The 26,525-nt window shown below is 44.3% G+C and overlaps 1 protein-coding gene across 1 annotated transcript; it reads left to right on the top strand.

Annotated features, from left to right (window-relative positions):
• Nucleotides 1-7,116: 7,116 nt before the first annotated feature.
• LOC146062880 (uncharacterized) lies at nt 7,117-25,140 on the top strand. The gene is made up of 3 exons (XM_083174885.1): nt 7,117-7,943; nt 8,272-8,577; nt 24,755-25,140. Exons 1-3 carry the CDS (start codon nt 7,397-7,399, stop codon nt 25,138-25,140), a joined length of 1,239 nt encoding a protein of 412 aa, XP_083031011.1. The 5' UTR covers nt 7,117-7,396.
• Nucleotides 25,141-26,525: the final 1,385 nt, after the last annotated feature.

Here is a 26,525-nt window from a genome sequence, read left to right as displayed (position 1 = left end):
CCTCGGCGTCTGTATTCAGAATGATTTCTGGCCAATCAGAAGCCGACTTTCTCGGCTCCTGATTGGCCAGAAATCATTCTGTCCAGAGACGCCGAGGAGGAAACATCTCTGCGCCTGTCAAAGTCCTGCGAGCCGGGTCGACACGGGAAAGGGGTCGACACGGGAAATACCCGGGTTTTTGCTCCTGTGTGAAAGGGGGTCAGCCCCTTGCTGCCTAGTTGTACCCGGGTTTTTGTATCCGGGAAATACCTGGGTTTTTGGGATTTTTCTGTGTGAAAGGGGTATTAGTCATTTTTTTTCCAGAGATCTTTTTAACCATTACATTTTCTGCTGGGACTTGAACAAAGCTGTGCCCTTTGATGAGATTTAAGGTATTTAAGGTATTTACCACCAAAAGGCACACTGAATTTGTTAAACGTGAAGTCCTAATCCTTAAAAATGTGCTATGCCTGTCCCCGTGAACATTGCAGGATGAAGATCACAGGGCCAGTGGTTCACGCCCCCTTTCCAATTGTGTACCGAATTCTTCCTTTCAAATGTTGGAGGGTATGTATATTTTCCTGCCACTCAGCTGCTGTTTCCTACCCAGCACTCTCTTGAATCTGTTTGGTGCTGGTCTATTAGCAAGTGGAGATTCCCAGAGATGCTATACATGTATGCTGTACATAATATAACTCTTTTATGAAAACTGCAAAAAAAAAAGAAAATGCATATTTTCAATTTGAAATGTTGTAGTAGCATACAGTACTGTCACATATACAATGAAGTACTGCAAATTACAGTAATAATATAGTGTTAAAGACAAATACATTATGTAATAGATTTCTGCATGTGATTATAGCTAGTGATTTCTGGTATTTCAAATGAATCCACAATGTATTGTTATTAAGACCATTATTATTCCAATGATTCACTGTTGTTTGTAAAATGCCCAAATTTAAGGGAATATATAAGTAATGGCGGAAATCAACTATTGTCAAGGCTGCTTTGTTTACAGATTTGCCAAAATAATTTTAATTTAGTGATGGAATAAAACATCTGCTTAGTTTGCTGACTTTATAGTATTGATTCAACTAAATAAAAAAACTATTTCCAGCATGATCTCCCCAGACTATAATAAAAAAGTTTGTTGTCATCACAGACCCAAGTAAACATGGCTTTTACATAATGAGAAAATGTCATGTCTGTTATTGCAAGCGAAGGCTTGGAACCTCATGCTACCAGCAAAAGACACAGGGTGGTATTCAATTCCGCGGGTGAGGGGGTGTCTGCGGTGAGTGTGGCTTTTTTTCGGCGAGGATCCTCACAGTTTAACCCCTGCGCTGGCCGCTCACCCATTTCAATATTCCGGGGGACGACCACTATTCCCCCGAACATCGAAGTTTGCCGCTAATGCAGAAAGCCCGCTGCATTTAGCTGCAAGACTCTGAATTTTGATGGCCACACTCACCATTTCCACCTTGCTGGAAAAACCCAGCGAGGTGGAAACGGTTAGTGCAGGGGGACAGTTGAATACTGACCCACGAGCTGTGACGGCGAGCTATCAGCACTGCTCGCTGTCACAGGTGACAAAAATTCTGACATGTTGTGGCCGTTTTTGAAACTGCATATGCACTGGGAATGTTGCTGTGGCTTTGAAATGACTCAGGTTGGTGTGATGTCTCTTTCCAGGGCTGCTGGTGTTTTTGCATAATTTTTCACATCCCCAACCTGTGCTCCAGAGCACATCCCAAACCTGTGCTCCAGTGCACATCCTCAACATGTACAAGATCTTAAACTACAATCGCCTCGCGATCAGTGTTTAAGTAGCGATGGAGGGCACAATGGGTCGGTGACCAGTCATTGAGGGGGCGTGACATTGCATTTTGTGGGAGCGGCCCAGAAAATGCAGGGCCACTTTGGGGATGGCCACAGCAACTACATAATGTCACACATAGCCACTGTGACCCAGAACATGGCCGGCCTCTACCTGTCTTCCCTGCTAGGTTGTGCAGCTGGGGATGTGCAAGCGCTTCACACTTTTAGGGACAGGAGAATTTTGCATAGCTGCAACTAGGTCTGAATCAGGTTTTCCTAGGATGTATTGCAAATCACTGGCTGATTAGCAGGGACGTGCAGTCAGGGGAGGCAGGGGAGGCAGTGCCTCCCTTGTCATTAATGAGAAAAATAATCAAAAAATACAAAGCAAAGACTTATGTGTATTTATTATGTGTCATAAGTGTATTTTTTTTATTATTATTAACATTTTCACCCCCCTATTTTTTGACTGACTTAGGAGGCACCAAGAGCGGTGCCTCCCGTCGACAATGTTAATGGTCCTGAAACAGGGGGCGGGCAGCGGGCGGGTCTGATCACCGGGATGTAAAAGCCCATTTAAAAAAGCTGTAGAAACGGCACCTGTAGAGGTGCCTCAGTGACAGGGACGTGCTTTCTGCCTATATGAAAGTACGCCCCTGTCGCTAAGGCAGATGTGATTGGGCAATTACATCTGCCTCAGTGACAAGGGCGTGCTTTCATATAGACAGAAAGCACGTCCCTGGCTGTCACTGAGGCACCTCTACAGGTGCCGTTTCTACAGGCGGTGGTCCGCTATTTGCGCCTGTCGGCCGGGCACCAGTTTGAGATGCCTTCTTGCTCCTTACTGTAATTGTTCGCTGGTGCCGATGTCCATGACGCTGCCGGTGCCCTCCTCCCCGCTCAGCACCAGAGGAGCTCCAGCCGCAGCGAGGTTTGGAATGCTGCTGGGACAATCCAGCGGGGAGCAGCTGGGACGGGGAGGGGAAGCAGCTGTCAGTCGTGCGGGAGATGGTAGGAGCACAGGACCAAGTCCCTCCCGCCGGAAGAGTTACTTATAATGACCCCATTCCAGCGTCATAGCCGCTGCAGTGACCAGCATACCACAGAGGAGCTGCGCAGCAAACCTCCGGTGAGTGAGGGGATATTACCTACATTATGTTATGGTATTATTATAATATTTCATATTCAGATAACTACACTGACACTTTTATTATGATGTCTTATGAAATGTGTCTCCCCTTCAAACTGCGATTGACAGTACAATTACACACAGGGACAGTCTTCTACGGAGAGTTTGCCTAAAAGCCTTTGATAAATCTTTTGTCCTGTAATTGGTCAACAAGATCAGCTGGTTGCTTGTTAGCAGCCAATTGGGTATAGAGCTATGCCCCTGATCTGACTAAGGGGCTTAACATATTGTAACTGGGCCTAGATTTATTACATTTTGCAGAGGGATAACATTCCAAACAATAGACTTGGCAGGGCTGGCTGAGGGTATGTGCTGGGAGACCCTAGAGGATAGCATATCTGTGACACCATAGGGCAGAATTAGTATAGATCACATATTAAGTGCAATCTGGTTGCAGCTTCGTGGAGCCAGCACCAACAGGCTCTGTGGGGAGCGCTGGGTCCTGGTTGCTTCTGCCTTGACAGGCAAGAACTGCTCTGAGGGTCTCTGCTGCTTATGATGGTGGCAGCTCCCACACCTGCCTGTCAGCGCAGAAGCAACCCGGACCCAGCGCTCCCCACAGAGCCGGTTGGCATTGACTCCACCAAGCTAATGCCTCACCAACCTCTAACCTCACCGCACGTCACTGCTGATTAGCAGCACTTGGTGCTTCCTGTTATATGTGTGTAAGACAGAAGGTTGATGTTCCCAATGGCAGTTAGTGCATGGGCAATATACTTGCAGAGGTCTGGGGATTATGTTAGGGATTCTCTGGAAGTACCCTTATTGTGCGAACTGCCATGCTGTAACTTAAGAAATGCCAATCTGTTATCCTGGAATGCTGTCTACTTGATGAGGTAAAAGAACTAGACTACATCTTTAACCGATGTATGTGATTCCTTGTCACAGTAAGTATTACCCCAGATCTGTTGTTATATCTTTCCAAACCAGCACTAAGTCCTAACTAAAAATATATTTTGGGGTATAAACTGGTTGGCAAGATGCCAACGTATGCCAACCACTATACACATCTACAGGAGGCCTTGAGGTAATGTTGTGCATTTAGAGCTTTAACTGCATATTATAATACTGTGTACATAGTGCTATTATCCACACACTTTTAAAGTAATTTCCAGTTATGTAAACTGTAAACATGTACAAGGCATTTTAATTCTCAACAAAAAATGTCACCAATCATTAATATAAAAAACAAAACTTTTTACAACGGTCGATGAAATACTGTGCAGTCTGAGGTATAAGTGGAATTAATAATTTTTTGTGCTTTAAAATGCAATTCCTTTCACAGTCATAAAGCGGTTATCGGAAAGGAGCAACATTTCGGGTGACATTCTATGGAATGCGATTTGCCTTTTTTTGCGTTAATTAGACAGCAAAATGGCGATATCGCATTTTTCCTTAAAATCGCAAATTTAATGGGATGCGCTAAGGGACTGAAATCGCATATTATGTGCGTTAAGGTATGCGGACTAAAAGTGCGAGATTAATTCGCATTTTTATCGCATTCAGATGTTTTCGTACAGAACAGTATACAAGTCGCTTATTTAATGCAATGCGCATTTGCACATCGCACTTTTTAGGTGTCTAATTAGCGCAGCTATTTCAGACCAGGTTCTGTTTGGCGAAATAGCCAGAACCCTGCACAGATCGCAATGTTCTGTGCAGGGTTCTGCTGTAAAAAATAAAACAAAGGGTTAAAATAAAAAAAAAACGAGCGCGGGGTCCCCCGCCCGAGCATAACCAGCCCCGGGCTCACTGAGCCGGTGCTGGTGACATAAAATCAGGGTCCCCGACAAATAGGGGTCCCCTTGATTTCATGAAACCAGCACCAGGCTCAAGGTCCGGCGCTGGTTCCCAAAATGCGGGGGACAAAATGACTAGGGGTCCCCCGTATTTTAAGAACCAGCACCGGACACAACCAGCCAGCAGGGTAATGCCACAGCCGGGGGAAACTTATTATATAAGCTCCCGCGGCCAAAGCATTAACCCCCTGGCTGGTCAGCATGGGCAGGGGAAGTGGGGACCCCCCCAAATGAAGAGGTCCCCCCCCTCCAGGACTTACCAGCCCATGCTGATAGTCCGGGGCTGTCCCCGATGCCCCTGGGCGGTGGGCATCGGGCTGATGGGATTGTGTAAAAAAAAGAATAAAAACTATTGTTTTTTTACTGGCGAACTATGAGTCCCAGCAAGCCTACCCCGCATGCTGGGACTTGGAGAACCACAAGTCCCAGCATGCGGGGCATTAAAGGGCCCGCTGGCACTTGTAGTTCAACAGTAGAAAAAATAGTTAACAAAAACACACTGACACACTGTAAAATAAAAGTTTAATACACACATAACACACACACACTGATACTTACCTACCTTGAGCCCGTAGGTCGGTCCCTGGATCCTGGGTCCGGGCTCCGGGGCTCCAGGGCAGAAGAGTCCGGTTCCGGGGCCTTGGTCCTGGGGTTCCGGGGCTGGTCCTGGGGTTCCGGGGCTCCTGGGCTGAAGAATCAGGGGTCCAGGATCCGAGGTAGTCCCCAGGGGTACCTAAGGAAGCAAATCCTACTCACCTGGTCCCCGGCGACGACCTCGGCATCCTCTCCGGTGACAGCGCTGCTCCCATCTGGTACCCGGCTCGCAGGACTTTAACAGGCGCAGAGATGTTTTCTCCTCGGCGTCTCTGGACAGAATGATTTCTGGCCAATCAGGAGCCGAGAAAGTCGGCTCCTGATTGGCCAGAAATCATTCTGAATACAGACGCCGAGGAAGGAACATCTCTGCTCTAGATGCGCAGAGATGTTCCTTCCTCGGCGTCTGTATTCAGAATGATTTCTGGCCAATCAGAAGCCGACTTTCTCGGCTCCTGATTGGCCAGAAATCATTCTGTCCAGAGACGCCGAGGAGGAAACATCTCTGCGCCTGTCAAAGTCCTGCGAGCCGGGTACCAGATGGGAGCAGCGCTGTCACCGGAGAGGATGCCGAGGTCGTCGCCGGGGACCAGGTGAGTAGGATTTGCTTCCTTAGGTACCCCTGGGGACTACCTCGGATCCTGGACCCCGGATTCTTCAGCCCAGGAGCCCCGGAACCCCAGGACCAGCCCCGGAACCCCAGGACCAAGGCCCCGGAACCGGACTCTTCTGCCCTGGAGCCCCGGAGCCCGGACCCAGGATCCAGGGACCGACCTACGGGCTCAAGGTTGGTAAGTATTAGTGTGTGTGTGTTATGTGTGTATTAAACTTTTATTTTACAGTGTGTGAGTGTGTTTTTGTTAACTATTTTTTCTACTGTTGAACTACAAGTGCCAGCGGGCCCTTTAATGCCCCGCATGCTGGGACTTGTGGTTCTCCAAGTCCCAGCATGCGGGGTAGGCTTGCTGGGACTCATAGTTCGCCAGTAAAAAACAATAGTTTTTATTCTTTTTTTTACACAATCCCATCAGCCCGATGCCCACCGCCCAGGGGCATCGGGGACAGCCCCGGACTATCAGCATGGGCTGGTAAGTCCTGGAGGGGGGGACCCCTTCATTTGGGGGGGTCCCCACTTCCCCAGGACCCCTGCCCATGCTGACCAGCCAGGGGGTTAATGCTTTGGCCGCGGGAGCTTATATAATAAGTTTCCCCCGGCTGTGGCATTACCCTGCTGGCTGGTTGTGTCCGGTGCTGGTTCTTAAAATACGGGGGACCCCTAGTCATTTTGTCCCCCGTATTTTGGGAACCAGCGCCGGACCTTGAGCCTGGTGCTGGTTTCATGAAAACAAGGGGACCCCTATTCGTCGGGGACCCTGATTTTATGTCACCAGCACCGGCTCAGTGAGCCCGGGGCTGGTTATGCTCGGGCGGGGGACCCCGCGCTCGTTTTTTTTTTTAATAATTTGCGCTTTCCTGAAAACGTGCGATTTTCAGACATGAAAATCGCACATTTTCAGGACTAAAGACAGCGCACCAATTCGCCGCAAATCGCACCACTTCGCACTTTTCAGCCTCAAAAACGCATCACATTAAATATGCGAATTTTGACAGAAAAGTGCGATTTCTAAAAGTGCGATTTGCGGCGATGTGGTGCGCAAAAAAAACATGCGCATTTAAGTCAAACCATAGAATGTCACCCTTCAAGTCTAAAAACCTGATTATACCCCTTTCAGACAGAAAAAAAGACCCGGTAATTTCCCTGCTCTTGCCGTGTCGACACGGGTTTTTCTTCTGTCTGAAAGGGTCAACACGGGTCTAAAGTTCCGGGACTTCGACCCAGTAATTTACCTGGGTTTTTCCCGTGTCAGACACGTGTCTGCGGCTGTGTGAAAGGTCCCGACCCGTGTTTTTCTCCCGACTATTGAAAAATCATGTTCATTGGCTGTGCAGCATGGTGCTGCGTGATTGGCTGATCTTTACAGCTTCCCTGATTGGCTGAGCGCACGTGGCAGAGGACATGGCGCACTGGAAAGATGAGGAGATCCGTGAGCTGCTCAGTGTCAGAGGGGAGGAAGAAATCCGCAAACAGATTACTGGCACAGTGAAGGACGCTGTAGTCTACACCAATATTGCCAAGGTCCTCACTTCAAGGGGCATTGTGCGCACCCAGCAGCAGGTGGTCAACAAACTAAAAGCTCTGCGCAGGTATTACAACAAAGTTTGTGACAACAACAGGAGGAAAAGTGGTGCTGGGAGGATGGAATGGGTTTACTTCGACCAATGTAACGAGGTCTTTGGCAATTCTGCCCTGGTGAACCCTGTTGCCATATCATCATCCAGTGCAGCTTCATCACGGAGCATAACTCCAGAATGCAGCCCATCTTGCCCACCTATAATGGAGTTGGAAGACAGCATAGACAACAGCATCCCTGATCCTATTGCTGCCATGGAGGACACAATTGATCCAATAGAGGCTGAGGTTGACGACAGTGGAGCCAGCACCATTACCCCATCTGGGACACCCGCTCCTGCACAGACTGAGACCCCAACGTTGCGTCGTAACAGTAAGTTTTTCAAGTATTGTTTGTGTATCTATTTTAATAGATGTACAGGGGGCTATAGGTATCAGCAGGCCTTTAATGCCCCACATGCTAGTACCTGTGGTTCTCCCAAGTATCAGCATGTGTTGCAGGCTTGCTGGGACCTGTAGTCCCACAGTAACACAGGTAACAACCACGCACCCACTACTACAGCACACATGTGGTGTGCCCTGGAGAGGGGTATTGTGGGAACCAGTAGTAGTAGTGTATATATATATATATATATATATATATATATATATATATACTGGCATGGCGCTATTGGATTGTAATGATTTTTCCTTTTTTTTAGTATTTGATGTACCTGCAAGGAAGAAAAAACCGTCAAAGATGGAGCTTGCTACGCGCTCAATGTCAAGAATCCTGGTAGATCATCTCCGAGAGTCCGATCTTGAATTTCAAACTCAAGAGGATGCCCGACTACAGCGCTTCTTTGACAACGAGAGACAGTTGCAAGATTCCTTTCTCACACAGTTGGTGGGTCTGCACGAACGCATAGCGCGAGAAAATCGTGATGCACAGATGACCTTCCTTTCCAATATGGTGTCTACATTACAGAATCCGCACCCTTACAAGCTGTGTAGTCCGTACGCTGAGGGTGATTATTGTAATCCACCACACAGAGGCCATACATTTATGCCTTCAAATTCAAGCCAAACTACTGTGCAGGGCCAAGGGCGTAGTTATACTGAAAACATGGGCAATAATTTTTCACATGCCACACAGCCAAGTAGGCCACATGCCAATACCAGTCCACAGGAGACAGTGCATGATACTGTCAATGGCACAGGATGTAGTAGGCAATATGGCAATGTGAAAAATTATGCTGATGATTCAGTGAATGCTAGTAATCATAACACTCCTGTTAGCACTGTAATCAGCACTGCCTACAGGCATTTGTAGTAATGTTGCTATATGGTTGTTCTATTTCTATTTTTTCTGGCCTCGTTCAATTTTTCTTGGTTAAAAAGTGGCACTTACAAGGGCCTTTAAATGCTGTGTTCCATTTTGATGCACACAGTAGAGTATTATGGTTCTTTAGTTTATGAGCCTCAAAAAAGCTCATTTGGTTCTTCAGTTTGGAGCTAAATCAAAGTTCTCAAACTTTTTTTTATTTAAATGTGTACAAATAGAGTATACTCTAGATATGTGGCTGAACATAATCTATAATGTGTACACAGTGTGCCTTCTTCTTTATCTTTAAGGCAATAAAAAAATTCCCTGTTTGGGGCTTATATTTATATATTTATATTTTTTTTGGGTGTACTAAGGGCTATTTCACACACTCCGACTCCTGTCGGATGGCGAAACCCCGCACGGCCAGGAAGCCGTGACACACACCGTAGTTAATAATGGGCACAGATGTGACCATTCACCCAGCCCGCCTGGTTTCAGCCGGATCCCATCATTGTAAACTGCTGTGTGCGGCACAGATTCCTGGCCGTGCGGGTTTTCACTGCCCGGCAGGAGCCAGAGTGTTTAGAATTGCCCTACAGCACAGGTCTTCAACCTGTGGCCCTCCAGATGTTGTGAAACTACATGTCCCACCATGCATTGCCACATTTTTTCCTATAGTTGGATGGCAAAAAAACTCAGGGCATGCGGGGACATGTAGTTCCACAACATCTGAAGGGCCACAGGTTGAAGACCTGTGCCCTACAGGTACCAAAAATTGCAAATACAAGTGTTTATCTATATATACAGTGCCGGATGAAAATGTGTGGCTGCTGGACAGTCGGACTAGGTGTGTGTCTCCCCTATACTATACCAGCTTGGATGGCAGCACAACCTATTCACCCACCACTGATAGTATACCTATGCTAAATACATATTGTACCTCGTGTTGCAATAGTTCAATGTCGTTTCAGTGTTGTAAGGATATTTATGACCACTAAAGATTTATATTTGAAAACATTTTATATTTAAAGTGAACTGCATAAAACACATTTTGTGAAAAATAAAACCAGTTCTTTCAAACATACAACCAATGTGTCCTTGTTTTTCTACTGTGTCATAGTATTTAGGTTAATAGTGAGGGTGTTCTGCAACTTGTCAGCCATGTTTAATGCAATCCAGTGAGCAGACACCTCCCACTTTTGATGACCTCATCTCTGTGTGCCTTTAAAACTGTCCTTTTCTTATGACACACAGAGTTTTGCAGGAAAAATCCGGCTTCTGTGTGAAAGGGGTCGACACGGGAAATACCCGGGTTTTTGCTCCTGTGTGAAAGGGGGTCAGCCCCTTGCTGCCTAGTTGTACCCGGGTTTTTGTATCCGGGAAATACCTGGGTTTTTGGGATTTTTCTGTGTGAAAGGGGTATTAGTCTTTTTTTTCCAGAGATCTTTTTAACCATTACATTTTCTGCTGGGACTTGAACAAAGCTGTGCCCTTTGATGAGATTTAAGGTATTTAAGGTATTTACCACCAAAAGGCACACTGAATTTGTTAAACGTGAAGTCCTAATCCTTAAAAATGTGCTATGCCTGTCCCCGTGAACATTGCAGGATGAAGATCACAGGGCCTATGGTTTAGAGCATACAATGGAAGCCTGCATACCATTCTCAGCATGGTTTATATGAATTAGTGGCTATGTAATCCATTTCTTAAAGAAAGCATCTCACGTATTTTAATAAATTCATATAATCCCTCTGAATTTCTCGAAAGGAATTCTATATATAGGTACTTCTAGAAAAAGCCAAATCGAAAACAAAATTCTAAAATGATCCAAAAATAAATTTATATCACTAATATATTGTACTGGCATTTATATCCTTTTGAGTTTATTTAGAGTTCTTAAAAAAACTGTAACTGTTTTTTTTTATAGAAATTGTATTGGATTTTTACTTTTTAGTAGTGAAATGGGGGTACCGAAATATAAGAGGTGAGGGGGAAGCAGATCACAAAGAATTGCAAAGAAGAAAAACGTAATTAACCCCTTCCCGACATTTGACGTACATTTACGTCATGGTCGGGAAGTACTTCCCGACACATGGCGTAAATGTACGTCATGGCATTTAACTGTCACCGCGTCTATAGACGCGGTGACAGTTTCAACATGTCTGCTGTCCCTGACAGCAGACATGTCCGTGCATGCCCAGGGGGGGCTGCGATGCCGCCCCCCCGTCGGCGATCGCTGTGATTGGCTGTTCAGTGTGAACAGCCAATTACAGCGTTTTCCTGTGTCACCGGCGAATAACGTTCGCCGGTGACACGGGATCAGAGGTGATTGGTGCTGTAAAGTACAGCACCAATCACCGCGGGGTGTAAGGGTGACACTGGTGTCACCCCACCGCACCCCGCCCGCCCCCAAAGGCCGTGATTGGTTCGTCGGACCGACGGACCAATCACAGCCAAGGAGGGGGATTTAAACTAACGGTGACTGCACTGCAGACGCCATTCCGGTCTGGAATAGCGTGCAGTGCGGTCACCGTACCTCCCTGCCGCCATACTGACCAGAACCTTGCTCCATAGCTTGCTCCATACTTACCTGATCGCTGCTTCATCACTGCTTCCTGGATCCTGTTACTACTTGTGCCTTCCTGTGAAATTGTGCTGCTGCAGTGTACTAGCTAGATAGATAGAGAGATAGAGAGATAGATAGAGAGATAGAGAGATAGATAGAGAGATAGAGAGATAGAGAGATAGAGAGAGATAGAGAGAGATAGAGAGAGAGATAGTGTCAGAGAGTGCTGATCGCTGCTTCAACACTGCTTCCTGGATCCTGTTGCTACTTGTGCCTTCCTGTGAAATTGTGCTGCTGTAGTGTACTAGCTAGATAGAGAGATAGATAGAGAGATAGAGAGAGATAGAGAGAGATAGAGAGAGATAGAGAGAGATAGAGAGAGAGATAGTGTCAGAGAGTGCTATATTTTGTGCTGCTGCAGTGTGATATAGTTATAGATAGAGAGAGAGAGATAGAGAGAGAGAGATAGATAGAGAGGCCTAGTGACAGAGTGCTATATTTTGTGCTGCTGCAGTGTGATAGTTATAGAGAGATAGAGAGAGATAGAGAGAGAGAGATAGAGAGAGATAGTGACAGATTGTGCTATATATTTTTGATATAACTGACTGCTGCCCCCTCCTTTTGTGCTGATCAGTATAAATTAACTGATCAGCAACTTTTTGGGGGCGCAGGTTTTTTTTTATATATAGATATACCTGTCAGTGCTGCTGCTGCAGTGTCATAGAGTGATAGATAGTGAGAGATAGAGAGATAGAGAGAGATAGTGACAGAGAGTGATAGAGAGTGCTAAATTTTTTGTCTGCTGCCCCCGCCTTTTGTGCTGATCACTATATCTGAGGTGATCAGCAACTTTTTTGGGGGTACAGAGGTTTTTTTTTTTTTATATATACCTGTCAGTTGCACCAAAGGTTGTGCACCTGCTGCACCTCACTGGTAATCAGTGTCGCATCACTGATCACCTTTTTTTTTTTTGTGTGTGTGCTGTGGGGTCTTTTTTTAATTTTTTTTTTACACACACTGTGATTTTGTGGGTGTCCTGTGGCCGCTGTGCGCTGATCAGTGACGTACATCACTGATCATCTTTTTCGGTACAGGGTTGATCTATATTTTTTTTTTTTTGATCAAATTCCTGTTGCCTTTGAGCGCTGTTCAGTGACAGACGTTACTGACCAACATCTGTGCTCAATTTTTGGCGCAGGACCTTTTTTTTTTTTTTAACCCCTTAAATTTTTTATTTTTAACCCCTTCATTTTTTTTTTTTTTATTGGTATAAAGTATTTTTTTTTTTCTGCACCACATACACACTACACACTACATACCCCCCGGATTGAAATAAAGTTTGTACCCCCCCCCTACACTATACACGTGTTGAAACATTTCACTACCAGTAACACAAAAATAAAAATGGCATCCCAAATGTCCTCCCAAATGTCCTCCCAAATGTCCTCCCAGTCATCCAGGAGAATGTATTCAGCGGAGGAGGCATATGCCCTGCTTGCTTCTGACTCTGACACAGCCAGTGATGCAAGCGGGGAATTTGAAGGTTTCGCCTTAAGCTCCTCTTCCTCCTCTGGTGATGAGGGACCCCCTCAAAGACGCCCCCGTAGAGCAGCTGAGACCCCCCCCCCAATAATTGATCTCGTATGGACCCCACCACCAGACAATTTTGAGCCCCAGGTTCCTGAGTTTTTGGCCATGCCAGGAATCCAATTTGATTCCACAGGTCTCAGAGAAATTGACTTTTTCAAATTATTTTTCTCTGATGATTTTATAAATTTAATGGTGGACCAAACTAATTTATATGCCCAGCAGTTTATTGCTCAAAACCCCACGTCATCATTTGCTAGGTGGACCCCTGTAGATGCAGTAGAGATGATGACGTTTTGGGGTCTGGTGTTTCATATGGGCATAGTAAAAAAGCCAGAAATTAGGCAATATTGGAGTACAGATGTTCTGTACAGTACTCCATTTTACCGTATGGCCATGCCCCGGACTCGATTTGAGACAATTCTTAAATTTATACATTACACCGATAATGCACAGTGCCCACCCAGAGATGATCCCACCTTTGACCGGCTATTCAAAGTCAGGCCGGTCATTGATCATTTCAGTGCCAAATTTGAAGAGGTGTACATCCCTGAAAAATTTATTTGTATCGACGAGTCCCTTATACATTTTAAAGGAAGGGTTAAATTCCGCCAGTACCTTCCCAGTAAGAGGGCAAGGTATGGCATAAAAATGTACAAACTGTGTGAAAGCACCTCAGGGTACACCCACAGGTTTAGGGTTTATGAAGGGAAGGATTCAAGAATTGAACCGCCAGAATGCCCCCCCTCCCTCGTAGGTGTTAGTGGGAAAATTGTCTGGGATTTAGTGCACCCCTTCCTGGATAAAGGTTATCACCTCTATGTGGATAACTTTTACACCAGCATCCCCCTGTTTAAGGCCCTTGGTTCAAGAGGTACAGCAGCTTGCGGTACTGTGCGCAAGAACCAAAGAGGCCTCCCAAAAACGCACATTGCCCAAGTAATGAGAAGGGGTGAAAGCAGGGGAATATGCACCGAAAATATGTTGTTGGTCAAATATAAGGACAAGAGGGATGTCCTTATACTGACAACAATTCACGGAGACAGTACCACCTCCGTCCCTGTACGAGGTACCAGTACCCACACCTCAAAACCTAATTGTATCCTGGATTACAATAGGTACATGGGCGGAGTGGATCTTTCAGATCAGGTACTGAAGCCGTACAGTGCCCTGCGGAAAACAAAAATCTGGTACAAGAAGGTGGCCGTGTATATCATCCAGATGGCACTGTATAACGCTTACGTGCTATTCCGTTCTACCGGCCAGAGGGGGACATTTATGCACTTTCAAGAGGAAGTCATAAAGGGCCTAATATTTGGGAACCAGCAGGCAGAGGGCCCCAGTACTTCTAGTACTGGCCCCCGTATTGTACCAGGGCAGCATTTTCCTGATGAAATCCCCTCCACTGGAAAAAAGGGCAGGACACAAAAAAGGTGCAAAGTTTGCTATAAAAAGGGAATAAGAAAGCAAACTATTTTCCAGTGTGACACTTGCCCCGACAAACCCGGCCTATGTATAAAGGAGTGTTTTAAAATATACCACACATCTATGGAATATTAGGTTCATAATTTCACCGTGCTTCGGGGGTCTTGCTAATGCCACATAGCACCCACCATTCATTCCACCAGAATCTGAGCCGCAAAATCCAAAAATCACTCCTTCCCTTCTGAGTCCTGCCATGCACCCAACTGGTATTTTTTGGTCACATGTGAGGCATTGCCGTACTCGGGAGAAATTGGGGCACATATTTTGGGGTGCTTTGTCTCCTTCATTCCTTGTGAAAATGAAAAATTTTGAGCCAGAACTGCATTTTTGTGTAAAAAAATGTAATTTTTCATGTTCACTGCCCACTTGTATCAAAATTGGTGAAACCCCTGGGGGTTTGAAATGTACACTATACCCCTAGATGAATTCCCTGAGGGGTGTAGTTTGCAAAATGGGGTCACTTGTGGGGGGGTTCCACTGTATTGGTGCTTTGGGGGTCTTGCTAATGCGACATAGCACCCACCATCATTCCACCAGAATTTGTGCTGCAAAATCCAAATATCACTCCTTCCCTTCTGAGTCCTGCCACTTTTTGGTCACACATGAGGCATTGCCGTACTCGGGAGAAATTGGGGCACAGATTTTGGGGTGCTTTGTCTCCTTCATTCCTTCTGAAAATGAAAAATTTTGAGCCAGAACTGCATTTTTGTGTAAAAAAATGTAATTTTTCATTTTCACTGCCCACTTGTATCAAAATTGGTGAAACCCCTGGGGGTTTGAAATGTACACTATACCCCTAGATGAATTCCCTGAGGGGTGTAGTTTGCAAAATGGGGTCACTTGTGGGGGGGTTCCACTGTATTGGTGCTTTGGGGGTCTTGCTAATGCGACATAGCACCCACCATCATTCCACCAGAATTTGTGCTGCAAAATCCAAATATCACTCCTTCCCTTCTGAGTCCTGCCACTTTTTGGTCACACATGAGGCATTGCCGTACTCGGGAGAAATTGGGGCACAGATTTTGGGGTGCTTTGTCTCCTTCATTCCTTCTGAAAATGAAAAATTTTGAGCCAGAACTGCATTTTTGTGTAAAAAAATGTAATTTTTCATTTTCACTGCCCACTTGTATCAAAATTGGTGAAACCCCTGGGGGTTTTAAATGTACACTATACCCCTAGATGAATTCCCTGAGGGGTGTAGTTTGCAAAATGGGGTGACTTGTGGGGGGGTTCCACTGTATTGGTGCAACATAGCACCCACCATTCATTCCACCAGAATATGTGCTGCAAAATCCAAAAATCACTCCTTCCCTTCTGAGTCCTGCCATGCACCCAACTGGTATTTTTTGGTCACATGTGAGGCATTGCCGTACTCGGGAGAAATTGGGGCACAGATTTTGGGGTGCTTTTTCTCCTTCTTACCTTCTGAAAATGCAAAATTTTGAGCCAGAACTGCATTTTTGTGTAAAAAATGTAATTTTTCTTTTTCACTGCCCACTTGTATCAAAATTGGTGAAACCCCTGGGGGTTTGAAATGTACACTATACCCCTAGATGAATTCCCTGAGGGGTGTAGTTTGCAAAATGGGGTCACTTGTGGGGGGGGTTCCACTGTATTGGTGCTTGGGGGGTCTTGCTAATGCGACATAGCACCCACCAAAATTCCACCAGAATCTGAGCTGCAAAATCCAAAAATCACTCCTTCCCTTTTGAGTCCTGCCATGCACCCAACTGGTATTTTTTGGTCACATGTGAGGCATTGCCGTACTCGGGAGAAATTGGGGCACAGATTTTGGGGTGCTTTTTCTCCTTCATACCTTCTGAAAATGAAAAATTTTGAGCCAGAACTGCATTTTTGTGTAAAAAATGTAATTTTTCATGTTCACTGCCCACTTGTATCAAAATTGGTGAAACCCCTGGGGGTTTGAAATGTACACTATACCCCTAGATGAATTCCCTGAGGGGTGTAGTTTTCAAAATGGGGTGACTTGTGGGGGGGTTCCACTGTATTGGTGCTTGGGGGGTCTTGCTAATGCGACATAGCACCCACCAAAATTCCACCAGAATCTGAGCCGCAAAATCCAAAAATCACTCCTTCCGTTCTGAGTCCTGCCATGCACCCAACTGGTATTTTTTGGTCACATGTGAGGCATTGCCGTACTCGGGAGAAATTGGGGCACATATTTTGGGGTGCTTTTTCTCCTTCATACCTTCTGAAAATGAAAAATTTTGAGCCAGAACTGCATTTTTGTGTAAAAAAATGTAATTTTTCATTTTCACTGCCCACTTGTATCAAAATTGGTGAAACCCCTGGGGGTTTGAAATGTACACTATACCCATAGATGAATTCCCTGAGGGGTGTACTTTGCAAAATGGGGTGACTTGTGGGGGGTTCCACTGTATTGGTGCAACATAGCACCCACCATTCATTCCACCAGAATCTGTGCTGCAAAATCCAAAAATCACTCCTTCCCTTCTGAGTCCTGCCATGCACCCAACTGGTATTTTTTGGTCACATGTGAGGCATTGCCGTACTCGGGAGAAATTGGGGCACAGATTTTGGGGTGCTTTTTCTCCTTCATACCTTCTGAAAATGAAAAATTTTGAGCCAGAACTGCATTTTTGTGTAAAAAAATGTAATTTTTCATTTTCACTGCCCACTTGTATCAAAATTGGTGAAACCCCTGGGGGTTTGAAATGTACACTATACCCCTAGATGAATTCCCTGAGGGGTGTAGTTTTCAAAATGGGGTGACTTGTGGGGGGGTTCCACTGTATTGGTGCTTGGGGGGTCTTGCTAATGCGACATAGCACCCACCAAAATTCCACCAGAATCTGAGCCGCAAAATCCAAAAATCACTCCTTCCGTTCTGAGTCCTGCCATGCACCCAACTGGTATTTTTTGGTCACATGTGAGGCATTGCCGTACTCGGGAGAAATTGGGGCACAGATTTTGGGGTGCTTTTTCTCCTTCATACCTTCTGAAAATGAAAAATTTTGAGCCAGAACTGCATTTTTGTGTAAAAAATGTAATTTTTCATGTTCACTGCCCACTTGTATCAAAATTGGTGAAACCCCTGGGGGTTTGAAATGTACACTATACCCCTAGATGAATTCCCTGAGGGGTGTAGTTTTCAAAATGGGGTGACTTGTGGGGGGGTTCCACTGTATTGGTGCTTGGGGGGTCTTGCTAATGCGACATAGCACCCACCAAAATTCCACCAGAATCTGAGCCGCAAAATCCAAAAATCACTCCTTCCGTTCTGAGTCCTGCCATGCACCCAACTGGTATTTTTTGGTCACATGTGAGGCATTGCCGTACTCGGGAGAAATTGGGGCACATATTTTGGGGTGCTTTTTCTCCTTCATACCTTCTGAAAATGAAAAATTTTGAGCCAGAACTGCATTTTTGTGTAAAAAAATGTAATTTTTCATTTTCACTGCCCACTTGTATCAAAATTGGTGAAACCCCTGGGGGTTTGAAATGTACACTATACCCATAGATGAATTCCCTGAGGGGTGTACTTTGCAAAATGGGGTGACTTGTGGGGGGGTTCCACTGTATTGGTGCAACATAGCACCCACCATTCATTCCACCAGAATCTGTGCTGCAAAATCCAAAAATCACTCCTTCCCTTCTGAGTCCTGCCATGCACCCAACTGGTATTTTTTGGTCACATGTGAGGCATTGCCGTACTCGGGAGAAATTGGGGCACAGATTTTGGGGTGCTTTTTCTCCTTCATACCTTCTGAAAATGAAAAATTTTGAGCCAGAACTGCATTTTTGTGTAAAAAAATGTAATTTTTCATTTTCACTGCCCACTTGTATCAAAATTGGTGAAACCCCTGGGGGTTTGAAATGTACACTATACCCCTAGATGAATTCCCTGAGGGGTGTAGTTTGCAAAATGGGGTGACTTGTGGGGGGGTTCCACTGTATTGGTGCTTGGGGGGTCTTGCTAATGCGACATAGCACCCACCAAAATTCCACCAGAATCTGAGCTGCAAAATCCAAAAATCACTCCTTCCCTTCTGAGTCCTGCCATGCACCCAACTGGTATTTTTTGGTCACATGTGAGGCATTGCCGTACTCGGGAGAAATTGGGGCACAGATTTTGGGGTGCTTTTTCTCCTTCATACCTTCTGAAAATGAAAAATTTTGAGCCAGAACTGCATTTTTGTGTAAAAAAATGTAATTTTTCATTTTCACTGCCCACTTGTATCAAAATTGGTGAAACCCCTGGGGGTTTGAAATGTACACTATACCCATAGATGAATTCCCTGAGGGGTGTACTTTGCAAAATGGGGTGAATTGTGGGGGGGTTCCACTGTATTGGTGCAACATAGCACCCACCATTCATTCCACCAGAATCTGTGCTGCAAAATCCAAAAATCACTCCTTCCCTTCTGAGTCCTGCCATGCACCCAACTGGTATTTTTTGGTCACATGTGAGGCATTGCCGTACTCGGGAGAAATTGGGGCACAGATTTTGGGGTGCTTTTTCTCCTTCATACCTTCTGAAAATGAAAAATTTTGAGCCAGAACTGCATTTTTGTGTAAAAAAATGTAATTTTTCATTTTCACTGCCCACTTGTATCAAAATTGGTGAAACCCCTGGGGGTTTGAAATGTACACTATACCCCTAGATGAATTCCCTGAGGGGTGTAGTTTTCAAAATGGGGTGACTTGTGGGGGGGTTCCACTGTATTGGTGCTTGGGGGGTCTTGCTAATGCGACATAGCACCCACCAAAATTCCACCAGAATCTGAGCCGCAAAATCCAAAAATCACTCCTTCCGTTCTGAGTCCTGCCATGCACCCAACTGGTATTTTTTGGTCACATGTGAGGCATTGCCGTACTCGGGAGAAATTGGGGCACAGATTTTGGGGTGCTTTTTCTCCTTCATACCTTCTGAAAATGAAAAATTTTGAGCCAGAACTGCATTTTTGTGTAAAAAATGTAATTTTTCATGTTCACTGCCCACTTGTATCAAAATTGGTGAAACCCCTGGGGGTTTGAAATGTACACTATACCCCTAGATGAATTCCCTGAGGGGTGTAGTTTTCAAAATGGGGTGACTTGTGGGGGGGTTCCACTGTATTGGTGCTTGGGGGGTCTTGCTAATGCGACATAGCACCCACCAAAATTCCACCAGAATCTGAGCCGCAAAATCCAAAAATCACTCCTTCCGTTCTGAGTCCTGCCATGCACCCAACTGGTATTTTTTGGTCACATGTGAGGCATTGCCGTACTCGGGAGAAATTGGGGCACATATTTTGGGGTGCTTTTTCTCCTTCATACCTTCTGAAAATGAAAAATTTTGAGCCAGAACTGCATTTTTGTGTAAAAAAATGTAATTTTTCATTTTCACTGCCCACTTGTATCAAAATTGGTGAAACCCCTGGGGGTTTGAAATGTACACTATACCCATAGATGAATTCCCTGAGGGGTGTACTTTGCAAAATGGGGTGACTTGTGGGGGGGTTCCACTGTATTGGTGCAACATAGCACCCACCATTCATTCCACCAGAATCTGTGCTGCAAAATCCAAAAATCACTCCTTCCCTTCTGAGTCCTGCCATGCACCCAACTGGTATTTTTTGGTCACATGTGAGGCATTGCCGTACTCGGGAGAAATTGGGGCACAGATTTTGGGGTGCTTTTTCTCCTTCATACCTTCTGAAAATGAAAAATTTTGAGCCAGAACTGCATTTTTGTGTAAAAAAATGTAATTTTTCATTTTCACTGCCCACTTGTATCAAAATTGGTGAAACCCCTGGGGGTTTGAAATGTACACTATACCCCTAGATGAATTCCCTGAGGGGTGTAGTTTGCAAAATGGGGTGACTTGTGGGGGGGTTCCACTGTATTGGTGCTTGGGGGGTCTTGCTAATGCGACATAGCACCCACCAAAATTCCACCAGAATCTGAGCTGCAAAATCCAAAAATCACTCCTTCCCTTCTGAGTCCTGCCATGCACCCAACTGGTATTTTTTGGTCACATGTGAGGCATTGCCGTACTCGGGAGAAATTGGGGCACAGATTTTGGGGTGCTTTGTCTCCTTCATACCTTCTGAAAATGACAAATTTGGAGCCAGAACTGCATTTTTGTGTAAAAAAAATAATTTTTCATTTTCACTGCCCAGTTGTACCACAATTGGTGAAACCCCTGGGGGTTTGAAATGTACACTATACCCCTAGATGAATTCCCTGAGGGGTGTAGTTTGCAAAATGGGGTCACTTGTGGGGGGGTTCCTAACTTTTAGCATCTTATGGTGCCTTGAAACCTACATGGTGCCTAAAAAATAATCTCATAAAAAGGAGGCTCCAAAATCAAGTAGGTGCTCCTTCTATTATGAAGCCTGTGGTTTGGTCACCGTGCACACTAGGGCCACATATAGGATATTTATGAAAACAAAAGAATTGGGGGAATCAATTTTTAGTCACATTTCTCTAGTAAAATGTACTGTGTTCCTTATAAAAATGTATTAAAATTGCAAATCTGCAAAAAAAAAGAAATTTTGAAATTTCACCTACACTTTGTTTTAATTCCTGTGAAACACCTAAAGGGTTAACAAACTTCCAAAATGCTGTTTTGAATACTGTGAGGGGTGCAGTTTTTGAAATGGCATCATTTATGGGGGTGTCTCACATACAAGTCCCTCAAAGTTACATCAGAACTGAACTGGTCCCTAAAAAAATCAGTGTTTGAAATTTTCTTGAAAATTTGAGAATTTGCTATTCATATTGTAAGCCTCCTAGTGTCCCAAAAAATTAAAAGGAAGTTGAAATAATGATGTCAACATAAAGTAGACATATGGCCTATGTTAGTTATTCACTATTTTGAGTGGTAAGATTATTTGTCTCACAAGCAGAAAATTTAACATTTTGCAAATCGCTAAATTTTCCATTTTTTCACGATATTTTGGTATTTTTCACAAAAAAACACAGACTGTATCGACCCAAATTTACCACTAATTTGAAGTACAATGTGTCACGAAAAAACAATCTCAAAATCACTGGGATAAGTAAAAGCAAAAAAAAGTTATCCCCACTTAAGTGAGACATGTCAGATTTGAAAAAAAGGGCTCTGTCAGGAACGCAAAAACTGGCTCTGTCAGGAAGGGGTTAAAAAAAAAATTGCTAAAGCAATGATAAAGTAACATCGGACTTGCTTGCCCTCCTGGAACAGCAAGAGTCAACTAAAAATTGTGTGGCGCTTCTGCGGAGAGTGTTGTTTCTGTGCAGGGAAAATACTGAGTGCTTTATTTTTACACTGCAATATACTGTAGATCTCACTTTGTAGTAAAACCCCACCCAAATGAAATTCTCTCTGCACAAGTAACATCTACCCCACCTGCAGTGCACATGGTTTTGTCCATTTGAGAAGGAATTTGCCTTTGCGAGTGAACCAGAATAATGGCCAGTGTTCGAGTTTGAGAGGAAGAGAGTGTCCGGGATAGAGAGAGAGGGGGTGAGAAAGAGAGAGTGTCAGGGATAGAGAGAGGGGATAGAGGGCCAGAGGTACTAAGCTTAAAAAGTGATAAAAGGGAAAGGGATAAACAGCCAACCAATCAGCTCCCACCTGCCATGTCACAGACTATGATTGAAAAATGTCAGGCAAGAGCTGAAGCTTAGTACATCTGGCCCTGAGAGACAAGGGGATGAGAGAAGGAAGAGAGAAAGGGGGATTGAGAGAGAGAGAGAGAGAGAGAGAGAGAGAGAGAGAGAGAGTGTCAGGGATAGAGAGTGTCAGGGATAGAGAGAGAGGGGGTGAGAAAGAGAGAGTGTCAGGAATAGAGAGAGGGGAGGGTATCAGGGATAGAGAGAGAGAGAGGGGGGTTGAGAAACTGAGAGCGTCATGAATAGAGAGAGGGGAGGGAATCAGGGATAGAGAAAGTGGGTGAGTGAGAGAGAGAGTGTGTCAGGGATAGAGAGAGGGGGTGTCAGGGATAGAGAGGTAAATAGAGAGAAGGGGGCGAGTAAAGGAAGACAGACAGGGGGATATATAACTAGTCATAGATATCGAAGTTAACAACTGGAGTGAGATTTAATAGGATGAGAGATTCAGAAAGTGAGAGATTTGGTAAGAAATCTCCAGTTTTTTTAATCGGCAATCATTTACACTGCAAAACCAATTTGATTTTGCAGTGTAAATGATTGCCGCTTTAAAAAACCTGGAGATTTCTTCCCAAATCTCTCACTTTCTGAATCTCTCATCCTATTAAATATCACCCCTCATATCTGTACCAATATAAAGCAGGGGTTCTATAAATCCTTATAATTCTCAAGTTTATACAAATATTATTTAGAAGAGATTATCCCTAGAAATCTTGCCTGTATGTGACAATATAATAATATACTACATGATTTGATATCACTAATACAATATGAGAGTGCGGCAGTGAGTGGATCTCTATTATGTAGTGGGAATCCCTATTATGACAGAGGCCTGACAAATTGTAAACACGTATCACAACATCTGCACAAAACAAACCATTATGGTAAGTAAATAAACTCAGGGCGTATTTATGTGTAATAGAATTTCCATTAGAAAACACTTTCCAAATGTAATAAAGATTGTTTCCAAATAAATTGTTGACAACAATGTGCTACTCATGTGTGATCAATTATTAACAGGTCATTTATAACAGGAGTAGATGACATGCACTCTCATTTGTTACAAATAGACTGGATAAATGGAATGTGTTCGGAAGCTATATATTTCCTTAACTCTTCATTGTATACCTTCACAAATAATGCCCCCCAAAGAATGGATATACACAGCTTGTATTAAATACTGTATACAAATCATGCAAATCATGCTTGTGGTACTACTCTCTAATACTGCTTTCAGATTGCAAATGCAGGGTCGCACCGGGACTTTTAAATGGTTCAGTCCCGGTGCGACCCTGCACGTGCGATCTGTTCACACTGCAAATAGTGAACCGGCGCATCATCGGGGGAGGAGGCAGTGCTTAGAGCTGGTGCTCCTCCAAGTGCTGCCTCCTCCATAGCGTGAACGGGAAAAGGGTTGCTCAACCCATATAACCTGTTCACAACACACAGCAATACGGCAACGAACCGGTAACAACTCTGCTTCTTACCGGTTCTTATTGCCGTGTTGCTACCCGTTTGCGGTACTCGGTAACCCCTTTCCCATCGGCTAGAAACCGGCTTGTACCTGGTAATTAGTTGCGATGTGAAAGGTGTATTAGAAGCTCCATGTGACTCCTGATTTTTCAGGTAATCCCACAGACACTCTGGAAACATGGGTGGATCTCCTAGTGAAGTGGGCAGGGTGGGAAAATCAAACCGATAGTCATCGTTCTGTAAGAAGTGAGCGGGGCTGATGTGATGTCATTTTCTGCATTTTAGCCTAATAGTGAGAAGAGCATGCTGCTGACCCCCTGAGCTATTATCTGCATTAATGGAGTGTCCCAATGTGCAAATAGCTTTCCCCTCCTGGCTTCTGCTGAAATGAACCATCATAAAATGTCAGCTATCTGATACTGTCTGCTGTATGTGGGCGGACATTTTGGTATGGTCCGTTTTTCATACCAACAGAAGCCAGGAGGGGAGCCAGCTGCGGGTCCCTGGTGTGACATCCTCTGACCTTTATGTAGTTAAAATGTACATGATATGTAGATAATGTTTAATACCTACTTTGATTTTGCTGTGAAGTTTTATAATATCTATTGTTTTAAATAATAAATTGTTTATTTTCTTGCTAAACTGTGGACATTGATATAATATATACTACCAGTATAAGAATTAGAAATACCTGAAAAGAAGAAATAAATACTTACCTAACTGGTCCATACTTATCTTTGGAAAGCATTACATTTGGCATCACTCGAGCAGGATACAATGTCATCCGAGGATGACATTCATGTTCCTTCCTGTTGGAGGAACAGGCTAATGGCGTTTCATCAAGTGCACAGACTGAACCCATGTATACCAGTACAAATCCTATTACACTCCCATATTACTTTGGAGCCCCATGGCTTCCCACTTACTCAGGGGAAGGAAAAGATAAAGATGGGCGTGTTTTCAAAGAATTCAAGAAAACAATTAGATCTGTGTTCAATCTGTATCAGCCGGGAAGCCAGCAATGAATAGAAATCTTAAAAGGACAATTAAAGGGGGCAGCGACAAGGGAAGTGTCGTCGTGGCCAGCCAGTCAGAAACAGACAGCTGAACAAATTCTACGAAAGCTAACTACCATCTTTGATACCAGCACACTATCTGAAAGGAAGTCCAGATTCTACAATCGGAAACAGAGACCTGGGGGAATCGCTAAGAGACTTCGCTCTGAGCTTACAAGAAGCATTACATGACATTAAAGGAACTAGTGGTGAAGATGAATCGGAAGATGAAACTCTAATCACTCAACTAATAGAAGGAGTCAACAACAAAGGCATAAAATTACAACTGAAAATGTTGAGACTACAGAATAATTTGCCTACTTTCGCAGAATTTAAAGAGACGGCCATCAAGTTAATGGAGACTATACACCAGACTGAGGTACATTTTCCTGAATTACCGGGATATCAGGAAGAAGTCGATGATAGTGATGATGTATTTGAAAAAAGAATCGAAAGGAAAAAGAAGTCTGTACTTTGAACTCTCCAGAAAATAGCTGGCGTTCCAGAAATCGGTCAGGATCGAAAGAATGGAGAGAAAACGCAGTGGGAAGGGGAAGAAGATCCACTGATCGCTTTGACCCGCAGGGTCGGCCTATTTGTCGAAAGTGCGGACAATGCAGACATGTTGAAAGGGTGTGTCAAAGTGAAGCAGCTTTAAACCCACCAACCCTGGGGATGGAGGCCGATCCTTGGGGGCAGTAACCGATTCAGGCCCCTCGCCAGAAGAATGGTGTCCTTGTTACATCGGACACTGCCCTGTCATACCTGTGAAAATTTAAAGAATTTAATTCCTAGCTTTATTGGATACGGGATCCCAAGTAACCACCATACAACAGGGCCTTTTTCAAAAACATTGGGGATTCAAGGAAATGATACCACCACCCCCTGTGTGGCTAAGACTTTTAGCAAGTAATGGACAAGACATTGGATGCATCGGGTATTGTGAAATAGATTTACAGAGTGGGCAAGCAACTCTGCCGGGCCAAGGATGTATTGTCACAAATGTAAGTGATCCTTCAGTCCCTGCCATGATAGTGGGAATGAACGTTATACAGAACTGTCCAGAATAATTAATTGCTGCACTGAAAGCTGAAATGTCTCATGTTTCACCAGTTGTACAAAGAGTACTATACAAAACCATCCGAGTCATTCAAGGACAACAACATCTTGCAAATTAGCATGGAGGTGTGAGTAAAGTGAAAGTGACAGATCGGAAACCCATCATGTTACAGCCTAATTCTGAAACTATAATCTGGGGAAAAGCAAGATGTGGGTTTAGAGGGAGACCATAAGATGCTGTCGTTGAACCTTATCATACTATATATGATATATGATATCATCATAGCTCGAACGTTAGTGACTGTTAAAGAAGGGAGAGTGCGGGTCAGGATAATGAATCCCCATGATTATGCTGTTAATCTTTACAGAAACTGAGCTTTGAGGTGGATCACTCCTATGAACGTGATAGATTTCCCTGTTAGTGTGAATCAAAATTGTACAAATTCTACTGGAATCTCTACCATCGACCAAGATTCTGAATGGTGGCAAGAGATCCAAATTGGAGATGACACTACTCCAGAAGAATTAAAACAAGGATTACTCAGAGTCGTCAAGAAGAATGCAGTAACTTTCAGTCAAGGACCCACTGATCTGGGCAAAGTTTCTCAAATCCAACATCAGATACCTACTGGGAATGTGCCTCCGATTAAACAGAGATACCGACCGATAGCTCCAAATTTGTACCAACCTGTTCGCGAAATGCTGTAAGAAATGGATACAGCGGGTGTCATAAGAAAAAGTTATAGTCCCTGGGCTTCTTCTGTTGTCTTAGGGAACAAGAAGGATGGAACTCTCCAACTTTGT

This window comes from Crinia signifera, chromosome 3 (genome assembly GCF_055691185.1).
Source record: "Crinia signifera chromosome 3, ASM5569118v1, whole genome shotgun sequence".
Taxonomy (NCBI): domain Eukaryota; kingdom Metazoa; phylum Chordata; class Amphibia; order Anura; family Myobatrachidae; genus Crinia; species Crinia signifera.
Note: the sequence above shows the minus strand (reverse complement) of the source record. Positions and strands in the feature narration are given on the sequence as shown.

Excerpts from the sequence above, each read along its gene's own strand:
- LOC146062880 (XM_083174885.1), top strand. The coding sequence starts at position 7,397 with ATGGCGCACTGGAAAGATGAGGAGATCCGTGAGCTGCTCAGTGTCAGA. Across the intron at positions 7,944-8,271 it reads CCCAACGTTGCGTCGTAACA|TATTTGATGTACCTGCAAGG; the intron begins GTAAGTTTTTCA and ends CCTTTTTTTTAG. Across the intron at positions 8,578-24,754 it reads GTGTAGTCCGTACGCTGAGG|CACACTATCTGAAAGGAAGT; the intron begins GTGATTATTGTA and ends CTTTGATACCAG.